General features: G+C 43.7%; 1 protein-coding gene across 2 annotated transcripts in view; it reads right to left on the bottom strand.

Annotated features, from left to right (window-relative positions):
* Positions 1-12,815, bottom strand: part of RGS14 (regulator of G protein signaling 14) — a 152,188-nt gene that overhangs the window by 12,241 nt on the left and 127,132 nt on the right. For both annotated transcript variants that reach the window (XM_089671123.1, XM_089671124.1), the window contains 2 exons: positions 5,334-5,415; positions 1,093-1,145 (listed from right to left, as the gene is read on the bottom strand). In XM_089671123.1, coding sequence (XP_089527249.1) covers positions 1,093-1,145; positions 5,334-5,415 — 135 coding nt within the window. The remainder of the gene's footprint in view (positions 1-1,092; positions 1,146-5,333; positions 5,416-12,815) is intronic.

Here is a 12,815-nt window from a genome sequence, read left to right as displayed (position 1 = left end):
TCTGTACGTAACGCATTCCTGAATCCTGCACTCTGTATGAAATGCACTCCTGAACCTTGCACTCTGTACGTAATGCATTTCTGAATCCTGCCCTCTGTATGATACGCATTCCTGAATCCTGCACTCTGTATGAAACGCACTCCTGAACCTTGCACTCTGTACGTAACGCATTCCTGAATCCTGCCCTCTGTATGATACGCATTCCTGAATCCTGCACTCTGTATGAAATGCACTCCTGAACCTTGCACTCTGTACGTAACGCATTCCTGAGTCCTGTACTCTGTATGATACGCATTCCTGAATCCTGCACTCTGTAGGAAACGCACTCCTGAACCTTGCACTCTGTACGTAACGCATTCCTGAATCCTGCACTCTGTATGAAATGCACTCCTGAACCTTGCACTCTGTACGTAACGCATTTCTGAATCTTGCCCTCTGTATGATACGCATTCCTGAATCCTGCACTCTGTATGAAACGCACTCCTGAACCTTGCACTCTGTACGTAACGCATTCCTGAATCCTGCCCTCTGTATGATACGCATTCCTGAATCCTGCACTCTGTATGAAACGCATTCCTGAACCTTGCACTCTGTATGTAACGCATTCCTGAATCCTGCACTCTGTATGAAACGCACTCCTGAACCTTGCACTCTGTACGTAACGCATTCCTGAGTCCTGTACTCTGTATGATACGCATTCCTGAATTCTGCACTCTGTATGAAACGCACTCCTGAACCTTGCACTCTGTACGTAACGCATCCCTGAATCCTGCATTCTGTATGATACGCATTCCTGAACCTTGCACTCTGTACGTAACGCATTCCTGAGTCCTGTACTCTGTATGAAACGCACTCCTGAACCTTGCACTCTGTATGTAACGCATCCCTGAATCCTGCACTCTGTATGAAACGCACTCCTGAACATTTCACTCTGTATGTAATGCTACACATGCCGCAGGTGACTTCCTCCTTAAAGTGTCCCTCATTCTGAAGTTCAAAAGTTGGGAGGTATGTTTAATACTGTGCATGCGGATGGGCCTTTTGATCCCAGTTTTTATGGGATTCCAGTCAGTAATAAACATAGCACATTACCTTAACTTGTTTTTCAACCGTATGTCCTTCTGCTTTTATAGGATCTTTCACATCTGTTGAGATAGGAAAAATGTACCATAAAACTTCTAGCTTTACTCATTCAGCAGTGAAAAGATTATATTACTAATGACATGATTTTGTGCCTTGCTTTTAGAATTATTATTATATATTATTATAATTATATTATTATTTACAAAAAGATGAATAAAAATACCCATTCTGGCATTAGTTATAACATTATTGTGTTCTCGTATATATTTTACAATATATATTGTTTTATAATATACTTTTTTAACCTTTACGTTTTAACCATGATGGCTATATTTGGGACTAACCATTTTCATATAAATGATTGATCTGACTCATGTCTAAGAGTTCAGTCTTCAGCATTTTTTTAGGGTATTCCTTCTGCATACATTTGTATTACATCAAACTACATACAACACGAGTCTAACCTCATCACACCTGCTGGCAAAGCCTCCTTCTTTATTCTCACCTCTGTTTGGTTTTACTGCACAGTTAGAACAGGAAGTAAAACAAGTCTAGTAAAAGAACAGGAAGTGAGAGTAAATCTTTCTAACTGAGCCCTGTATAGCAGTAAAAATCTGACAGGGGCTCTAACTCTTACCCATTCTATCCAAAACTAAAAGGTTTTGGTTTTCACTGTTAAAGTAGAAGTAAAGTCCACTTTGTAAGTTGTACCTACAGGTAAGCCGATAATAAGGTCTGTAGGTACTGTGAATACCGTATTTTTCGCTCCATAAGACGCACCTGACCATAAGACACGCCTAGGTTTTAGAGGAGAAAAACAAGAAAAAAAATATTCTGAACCAATGGACTGCAGACACAGTACAGGAGATGACCAGAGACTGCAGACACAGTACAGGAGATGACCAGAGACTGCGGACACAGTACAGGGGATGACCAGAGACTGCGGACACAGTACAGGAGATGACCAGAGACTGCGGACACAGTACAGGAGATGACCAGAGACTGCGGACATAGTACAGGAGATGACCAGAGACTGCGGACATAGTACAGGAGATGACCAGAGACTGCGGACACAGCACAGGGGATGACCAGAGCCTGCGGACACAGCACAGGGGATGACCAGAGACTGCGGACATAGTACAGGAGTTGACCAGAGACTGCAGACACAGTACAGGGGATGGCCAGAGACTGCAGACATACTACAGGAGATGACCAGAGACTGTGGGCATAGTACAGGAGATGACCAGAGACTGCAGACACAGTACAGGAGATGACCAGAGACTGCGGACACAGTACAGGAGATGACCAGAGACTGCGGACACAGTACAGGGGATGACCAGAGACTGCAGATATAGTACAGGAGATGACCAGATACTGCGGACACAGTACAGGGAATGACCAGAGACTGCGGACACAGTACAGGAGATGACCAGAGACTGCGGACACAGTACAGGAGATGACCAGAGACTGCAGACACAGTACAGGAGATGACCAGAGACTGCGGACACAGTACAGGAGATGACCAGAGACTGTGGACACAGTACAGGGGATGACCAGAGACTGCGGACACAGTACAGGGGATGACCAGAGACTGCGGACACAGTACAGGGGATGACCAGAGACTGCGGACACAGTACAGGGGATGACCAGAGACTGTGGACACAGTACAGGGGATGACCAGAGACTGCGGACACAGTACAGGGGATGACCAGAGACTGCGGACACAGTACAGGGGATGACCAGAGACTGCGGACACAGTACAGGGGATGACCAGAGCCAGACTGCGGACACAGTACAGGGGATGACCAGAGACTGCGGACACAGTACAGGGGATGACCAGAGCCAGACTGCGGACACAGTACAGGAGATGACCAGAGACTGCAGACATAGTACAGTGAATGAACAGAGACTGTGGACATAGTACAGATGACCAGAGACTGCAGACAGTAAAGGAGATTATCAGAGACTGCGGACCTTTGGGGAGGGAGGGGGAACGGGTACCTGAATTTGACAGGTACCCGCTCCGACTTCCGCGGAGTTGTCCTTCCTTCTTCCCGCGGCGGCTTCTGTGACAGCCGGGTGCCCTCTGCACATGCACGAGAAGCGCTGCACTTTGTGAATGGCCCGGAGCCTTCTGGGACCTGTCATGTGTCCCAGAAGACGCAGGACCATTCACAAAGCGCAGCGCTTCTCGAGCATGCGCAGTGGGCACCCGGCTGTCACAGAAGCTGCCGCGGGAAGACTGCAGCGCTGGAGCGAGGAACAGGTAAGGTCCTGCAGGAGAGAAGAGCTGAGCGGCCGGCCCGGTATTCTGACATGGTGGCGGCAGAAATACCGGACCGGCCGCTTTACATTCGCTCCATAAGACGCACTGACATTTTCCCCCCTTTTTTTGGGGGAAAAAAGTGCGTCTTATGGAGTGAAAAATACGGTATATCCTAAACTTGCAGCGTTTAGGAGATAGTCACACAGCATGCAGCCGATGATGTCATCGGTGCATGCGTTCTGAAGGGACAACACAGCATGCCGGGCCTTCAGAGCTCTGTGCTGTAGCCAAGGACACCTGCGTTCATGCGCAGGAGTGAGGTCACCGCATCTCCGATCATTCATACTCCCAGAGCCTGCAAACCTGGAAGGGGGACCAGGTAAAGATGGTGGCACAAAGGAGCCATGACTGCGTGGCGCTGGAGGGCTCTGTGTACAGGAAAGTCCGTCATAATGTACTAGTATATGGTGCAGTTTACTTTTAACTCAGTTTGCAATCCATCACTGGATTTCCTGGTGAATTGCTTAATGACAGCCTGTGTATAAACAATGAAAGCTGGCTACAAATGGACCGAATCTCAGCTTGTTCAGCAGCGACAGGCCAAGAATCGATCCATCTATACTCAGGCTGGTTGTACTAAAGCTGATCCATTGATCAACTTCAGTACAACCAGTCTGTCGGACTTTTAGCATGCGATTACTGTCAGCAGCTATAGCCATCAGCAGTGAACATTGCGTTCCGCCGGCAGGAAAAGCTCTCCACCCGTAGAACACAAAAGCACTGTGGGAGGGATTCCCCCATCAACACCTACTGTGTTGATGGGGAAATTGAGCAAATTTCTTTCCCATTGCGGAAGGAAAGAATACTGCATCACCTATGGCTTATCTAACATAAATGGTCTCATCAATGCTGCATATGAGCTAGTGAGTGTGTCTTTACTTATTCATCCATCAGAATGTTTAACCTCATTAAACAATATTTAAAAATATGTTTTTAAGTGTATATTTAGTCCTTGACATTATGACTTCATAGCCAAAATATATGCAAATCAGCCTGTCTCATCTCCGCTAGAAAAGAGGGATCAGGTGTGTCTGCTCCTCTAAATTACTTAGCTAAAACTTTGTGTATCAGTACTGTATAGACCTGGAAGAAGAGGACAAATCCCAAAAGCTTGTCCTAAAAAATTATGTTAGTGCAATTAAAAAAGTATCACGGACAGTACTCTGATATCAGCTGCTATTCAGTTTAGTTCACAGCAGTGCTGTTCTTCATTGTACAACAAAGCTGGCCGTACATGGATTGAAATTCGGCTGGCTGGGACCAGCCAAATTTTGATCCATGTATGGCTACTGTGGTTGAAAAAAGGACGATCTACCAATCGACTTCTGTTCAACCACCCTTTTGGAAAATTTCCACTTTATCAATGCTTCCGGCTATAGCCTGCGGTGCTAATCTGTGTATTCTGATGGTGGGGAAGTCTCCCTGTTGTTAGAATACAAAGACACAGTGGGGAGGATTCCCCCATCCACCTCAAACCCACAGTTGAACAAAACAGACTGACTCATCTATGGCTAGCCAAAGGTGGTGCTCTTGTACATATCTACTTACCTGAGGGAATCAGTAGTTTTATAATATTCATATGAAAATTTTAAATATACACAACAAAATAAAACATTTTTTTAGATTTGCAGGTGATGTGATGAATTTGTTAGAAAGTATGAGGGCGCTTAAAGAAGGATGTACAACAGAACTATGAAGCATTGCTATTATGAAATGGACACAGGAGGTCAACCTCTCAGCTACATCAGGACAAATGTAGAAAATGTTTGACTCTAAAAATATAATTTTTTGGCATATAAAGTATAACTGAAAAAGTCATAACTTCCAGTAAACTGAGTGATAAATATTTGAAAAGTGACAGATGTTTAAAAAATGCAGCTTCGTGATCAACTAATCTGCCAGTAAATAAAACTAATTTTCTTACCGGTGAGAGTATGCAGAACAAGAGTCAGTCCTGCTACCTGGGTCACAGACTTGCCTTGATCTACAGCTTCTGGTTCACCCATCTGTTGAATAATAAAGCACGTTTGTGAATTCTATTTGATGCCTACATAAGCAAAGCAGAAAACTAAAATCCACATATTTTTGAGCAACTTAATGAAAATTCTCAGGGTTTCCTTTTGAAGGCTATGAAGCCAATATCAGCTTAGAGACTGTTACTGTGTTTTACAAGGTGCCTATGCCAATTTTAATGTAACTTGTGCACAGGGCCTTTAGACAGCTTAGTTTTTGTTGGATTTTAAGCTTCCTTGAAATCCATCACTAGGTGCAATATTGTGTTTTTCTCAGATAACGTTTTTCAATTCAAAAAGTAGTGAACTTTCAGCCTACAATGCATTGCTTCTCAGCTCAATAACGCTCTATAATTGCCCAGGGAATTATTATTGAATTCAGTAAGCGAAACAAAAATAGTACAACATTTTTAAAGAAACAGTTGCCAAATTCACAAGTTTTCAAAAACATATCAAAATGAATTACTGATAAATGTGATCATCTAGAAAACTGACCTTCATCTTGGTTACCACTATTCCCAAAGTGTAAATAGGCCAAAGTAAGGTGTTGCAAATATTTTTGATTCTGGGCAAGTAAAACTTTAAACATTGCTAACTCTTTTTTTGCCAATTAGCCAATACTTTTTTTTAGACAAAACTATGTTATTTTCTATGCAGTCTACAGCTAAATACACATAACAAAAATGTTTCTATTATGGTTAGGCATTTTATTAAGTGTTCTTGCATGGCAAGACCACTTACTGTTATCTCACATATATATTCTTATTAAGTGTTCTTGCATGGCAAGACCACTTACTGTTATCTCACATATATATTCTTATTATTATAGCCAAATTTACCACCCTAACTCCTCCCACAGTTTTTACACTACATAGACAGTAATATACCGAAATGTGCGGATTGTTCCTGGTTGGTGTGCTATTACTTTGTGGAACGTTTCGCCAAATGGTTCACAAAATATCGGCATTTTTGTGGTGAAATTGGTCCCATAGGAATGAATGGCGGAATGTTCAAAACTAGAGTGGGAGCTGACAAAAGCTGGAGTGTGAGCTGAAAAATCAGGACATGATTTCTAAACTACCATCACTCCCTCATTTTCAAGCCCACCTACACAAATCTTATATCAAAACGTTCAGCTATCCCTGCTGCCACTAAAAATGTCCACGGCTAAGCCATAGTCCTGACAGTTTTCACAATATGACCATTTGTTTGCAACTCACGCCGCTCATTGACATTCATTGAAACTCCACTCTAGCCACCTCAAATTTGAAGGGCAATTTCTAAACTGCGACTGTGCCTTCATTTTTAATATTTCAGAGTCATACTATGCATCAAAGTGTAGGTCTGGGTCTTGTGATTCTCACAATATAAAGCTCTTCGGTGTAGAATTTGTAACTTTTAAACTACAACCGTTTAAAGATGGCAGTGAAGTGAGCAAGTTGGAGCAGTTTGTTTATAACCGCTCTTTTCTGCCCTTACTGTAGAGTGAGTTGCCATAGGAACCCAGGTGTGTGAGCAGGCAGCAGAGTGACAAGCCACTCCACCCAGTTACTCCGCCCACTTCAGTTGTAGACTACTGGTGGAGGCAAGAACACTTCACACAATTTCCCCAGAAATTGTAGCTTTTCTAGTTTTTTATATTACTACAGATAATTTGTCCCCTTTATAATAATACTAAAATGACATTTCTGGTACAATACATGTCAAAATCATTTATAAATGTAGGCCTTTTAAAAAAATGTTGTCAATGCAATGCTAAAATAATAATGAACAAGACAAACAGAAGCAAAAAACTTTAGCCTGCTGTTAACTGATGCACTCCTGTGGCCCACTATGGCCAAACAAGTTTTGGCCATACTTCTCTTTTAACACGATGGCAAATTTCTTCCAACAAACCACAAATACCTGACCACTCTTCCTTCCACTGACTACCAATGCTGGTGTATGTTTCATAGTTCTGACTGTTGCACTATATACACTATATTGCCAAAAGTATTGGGACATAAAATCAAGCTCCTAGGCATGCAGACTGCTTCTACAAACATTTGTGAAAGAATGGGTCACTCTCAGGAGCTCAGTGAATTCAAGCATGGTATCGTGATAGGTTGCCACCTGTGCAATAAGTCCATCCATGAAATTTCCTTGCTACTAAATATTCCACGGTCAACTGTTAGTGGTATTATAACAAAGTGGAAGCAACTGGGAACAACAGCAAATCGTAAAATGGCAGAGCAGGATCAGCGCATGCTGAAACACACAGTGCGCAGAATTCATCAACTGTCTGCAGAGTAAATAGCTAAAGACCTCTAAACTTCATTTGGCCTTCAAATTAGCACAACAACAGTGTGTAGAGAGCTTCATGGAATGGGTTTCCATGCCCAAGCAGCTGCATCCAAGCCTTACATCACCAGGTGCAATGCAAACGTCGAATGCAGTGGTGTAAAGCACACCGCCACTGGACTGGAGCAGTGGAGAGGTGTTCTCTGGAGTGATGGATCACACATCTCTTTCTGGCAATCCTGTGGACCTGTCTGGGTTTGGTGGTTACCAAGAGAACAGTACTTGCCTGACTGCTTAAGGTTTGGTGGAGGGGGAATTATGTTGTAGGGGTTGTTTTTCAGGGGTTGGGCTTGGCCCCTTAGTTCCAGTGAAGGGACCACTTAAGGCTTTAACATACCAAGACATTTTGGACAATTTCTTCCTCCCAACTTTGTGGGAAGAGTTTGGGGATGGCCCCTTCCTGTTCTAACATGACTGCGCACCAATGCACAAAACAAGGTCCATAAAGACATGAATGAGCGAGTTTGGAGTGGAGGAAATTGACTGGACTGCAAAGAGTCCTGACCTCAACCCGACAGAACACCTTCGGGATGAATTAGAGTGTAGACTGCGAGCCAGGCCTTCTCATCCGACATCAGTGCCTGATCTCACAAATGCGCTTCTGGAAGAATAGTCAAACATTCCCATAGACACAGTCCTAAACCTTGTAGACAGCCTGCCCAGAAGAGTTGAAGCTGTTATAGCTGCAAAGGGTGGGCCAACTCAATATTGAACCCTACGAGCTAAGACTGGGATGCCATTAGTGTTCATGTGCGTGTAAAGGCAGGTGTCCCAATACTTTTGGCAATATAATGTACATTGTGTGTAAATTATCTGTTACACTTGCATATTATTTAACATTTAAAAAAGTATATATGATGCTAGGTCTGCTTTAAAGGAGAAGTTGGAGGTTGCAAAAATAAACATATATTCACCTCTGTGCTTCAACATCAGTGTGATGCTGCAGCTTTCCCACATTTCCCATGTTGCCTGTCAGCTTGGAGCGACGAGAAATCACTATCAGTCACCACTCTCCTCTCTACTCCTCCAGGGCTCACTGGAGCGCCAGGATGGAGAGAGGCGAGCGCAGTTTGATCCGGCTCTCAGCCACGTGTTGAGAGTGGAGCCAGCTGTCAATCAGGCAGCTGGGTGGATCCCAACAAAATTGTGCCTGGAGCGGCTCTGCTATGTCAGCTGACAGTGGTCTATAGACTTCTGTCTACTGATTCTAGGTCACGCGAGAGCAAAAATAAGTGCACTCCTGTGACCCAAAAGAGAAATATGGCCAAAAAGGCTGGGGCCGTACTTCTACTTTAGGAGGTATAAAGTGGGATCTGATCTGCTGATACGTCTAGCATCACAAAAACCAGGGTTACTGAAGCAAATGAAGATGTAGCAGCAAATACAGAGATGTGAAGGAAGGATGAAATGGATATCGGACCGATAATACATAAAGTAGTTGTCTTGTGAATTTCTGAGCGAGACAGTCTCATCCAATGAAGTCATGACAAAAAAGGAACAGCAATGATTTGCATCATTACTAAATTTTCTTGCACCAGGGTGCTTTCATCCAAGGGTCCATCAGTCTTGAGATTAAACTATCTGCAGGTGGTTTACATGATAAAATTCCTCTAATGCCTTGGTCTAACTAGCAAAATATCCACGTTAAGCCACAATAATATCTTACAAATGATCTGATAAACTATAGCCATCAGCCTTCAGCTATGAACAGAACGCTGACATATGGGAATAATACAATCTGGTTAGTGCCCTTTACATAATTGGCTCCAGCTTATACATCATCCTTTTGTATCATGTCGCCTACAGGTAAATGCAGTCGGCAGGGTCAGTCGGAAAATGAAAATTGATCTACTGGCTAAACTGCCAGTAAACTGTATAAACTGTGTTACTAAAAATAAGCGTTCCTGTGTCTTCAAAGAATACTTTAATGTAGTTGATCAATGAAATGAAACATATTTGCTGTGTGATAATACAGTTTGTCAAAATAAGAGCCAGCTTAGATCAAGTGAAATTTAGTTATTTTCACTGGCATCACATTCATATAAGATCAGTATGCCTAAAATACAGTTTCACAAATAAACTTTTACAAATACACATAAAAGTGGTTACCATACATTACTATCTGCATTGCTTTTTAGTGTCAAAATCAGTCTATAGGCTGATATGCAGGAAAAGGCATCCAGAAAAGGATATTTTGGCTTCAACTGCAATAGATTTTAGCATCGAACTCTATGGTAAGTACACAGTGTTTTGGAGTTTATTTAGTGTCAAGCAGCTGGTTAAAGGTTAAATTATGGTTAGGCTGAAAGATCTGTTGGTTAAAATTGAAGTGGTGGCTGAAGGATTTAGCTTAAAGCATGTTATGATCAAAATGTAAAATCATATAATAATTTCCACATTGTATTTTAATTATTTCTTGTTTACGTCTAATAATCTGTATAATCTTGAAGACCCCCACACATTTATTTCCTCAGCCCAGGGGTGGGAAGATCATTTTCCCAAGGGGCCACATGAGATGCTGGTACTCTTGTGGAGGGCCAAACCAATATAGGCTGAACTGCCTTAAGCCTTAAGATGGCCATACAGGGATTGATATTTGGCTGGTTCAGCAGGGACCAGCCAAATTTCTATCCATTTATGGGCAGGCTGGTTGTACAGAAGTCGATCTACTGATTGACTTCTGTACAACCAGCTTATTGGATTTTCAGCACCGCCAGCTATAACTGTCAGAATGCAATAGCTCAGCGGTTCTCAACCTGTGGGTCGCGACCCCTTTGGGGGTCAAACGACCCTTTCACAGGGGTCACCTAAGACCATCGGAAAACACATATTTCTGATGGTCTTAGGAACCAAGACACTGCTCCTCTATCCGTCTCCAGGTGGGTCTGCCCACATGCAGATACACCCACATTTCCCTGGACAGTGATGTGTGGGCGGAATGACATGCCGACCCTGGTCATCTGGCCACACCCCCGGGATCACTCAACAGCTCCGCTTCCTCGCTGGTGATTGGCCGCCGAAACTGTAGCTCAGGAGAGGCACACAGGCAGCCAATCACCGGTGAGGAGGTGGAGCTTGGCGAGGAGGAGCCGAGCGGTAGCACGAAGATCAAAGAAGATTGAGTGAGGGAGCTGCCAGAGCGAGTGAAGGAGAGCGGCCGGAGAAGGAACACAGCTGACCGGTAAGTGTCTGTACCGTGCAGATGGTGCTGCTGCAGCCAGGTATGCTGGCTGTAGATGGGAGAGGGAGGGAGCGAGCATAGGCTGGAGCAGGGGTCAGCAAGGTAAGTATCATTGGTGTCAGTGGGAAGAACAGTGCCCCATCATTGGTGTCACTAATACCAACGATGGGACACTATTCCTCCATCTGATACCAACGATGGGACACTATTCCTCCATCTGATACCAACGATGGGACACTATGCCTCCCACTGATACCAACGATGGGACACTATTCCTCCATCTGATACCAACGATGGGACACTATTCCTCCCACTGATACCAACGATGGGACACTATTCCTCCCACTGATACCAACGATGGGACACTATTCCTCCCACTGATACCAACGATGGGGCACTATTCCTCCCACTGATACCAACGATGGGGCACTATTCCTCCCACTGATACCAACGATGGGACACTATTCCTCCCACTGATACCAACGATGGGACACTATTCCTCCCACTGATACCAACGATGGGACACTATTCCTCCCACTGATACCAACGATGGGGCACTATTCCTCCCACTGATACCAACGATGGGTCACTATTCCTCCCACTGATACCAACGATGGGACACTATTCCTCCCACTGATACCAACTATGGGACACTATTCCTCCCACTGATACCAACGATGGGGCACTATTCCTCCCACTGATACCAACGATGGGACACTATTCCTCCCACTGATACCAACGATGGGACACTATTCCTCCCACTGACATCAGTGATGTGGCACTACTCCTCCCACTGACACCAATGATGTGGCACTACTCCTCCCACTAACACCAATGATGTGGCACTATTCCTCCCATTGACATCAGTGATGGGGCACTATTCCTCCCACTGACACCAATGATGTGGCACTACTCATCCCACTGCAAAATTACAGTTATGAAGTAGCAACAAAAATAATTTTATGGTTGGGGGTCACCACAACATGAGGAACTGTATTAAAGGGTCGTGGCATTAGGAAGGTTGAGAACCACTGCAATAGCTCATTGGGGAGGATTCAAAATCCTCAAATGTGTGGATTGGGGAATTTTTTTTTAAAATTCAACTTGCCGATCGATGGAAACAAATTACTCATTAATGGCCAGCGTTAATGTGCAGCTGCAAACAGACTGTGTTGAATGCCTGCTTTAACAGGGGGAGGAGGATGATGTAGATAACTAGCACATGTGGCAGACTTTCTCTGTGCTTCCCTGGAGGAGGAACACACTATGACTGTCATATGGCCGACTTTGTTTTGCTGCCCTGGGGGAGAAGCAGTGTGCAGCAGCAGCAGGAGGTAGCTGTGCAATGTGACCACTGAGAGGCTCAATAGGATCTCCACAAAGGGATGAAAGAGGGATTGTTCTGCCTTCAGCAGGGAAATTCAGCTTGCAATATTACACTATTTAGAGACCGGAATAAATTCACTGTTTTACAAAAAACAGTGTTTATGTGGTTAATGAAAGCTCCCATCATCCTTCATTCTGGAAAGGGAAAGCATGTGCATCCTGGGAGTTCAGATTCCATTTTATGGACTGAGGGAAAGGAACCAGCCATAATTCTCTGCAGCACATGTGATGGACTGAACTTACATCCCTTATAGGCAGCATCACTGGTGAGATTGGACTTTTTGCCAGCTACAGCTTAATAATTTCATTGTGTTTTGAATATTTCTTATATTGATTACATACTCATCCTGATTTGTTAATAAAGCTTCAAGATTACATTCAGTCTGGCTTATTGCAGAATAAGAGGGTTTAGCTGCATGTCACGTTAGGCTTACCATACATTATACAATTCCCTTGTAAATCTTTCTTTAGATTTACTAAACCATAT

The sequence above is a fragment of the Staurois parvus genome, unplaced genomic scaffold (assembly GCF_062004578.1).
Source record: "Staurois parvus isolate SC_StPar_1 unplaced genomic scaffold, SC_StPar_1.0 ptg000099l, whole genome shotgun sequence".
NCBI lineage: Eukaryota > Metazoa > Chordata > Amphibia > Anura > Ranidae > Staurois > Staurois parvus.
The sequence above is the reverse complement of the archived record's forward strand: the minus strand, read 5'-3'. Positions and strand labels throughout refer to the sequence as shown.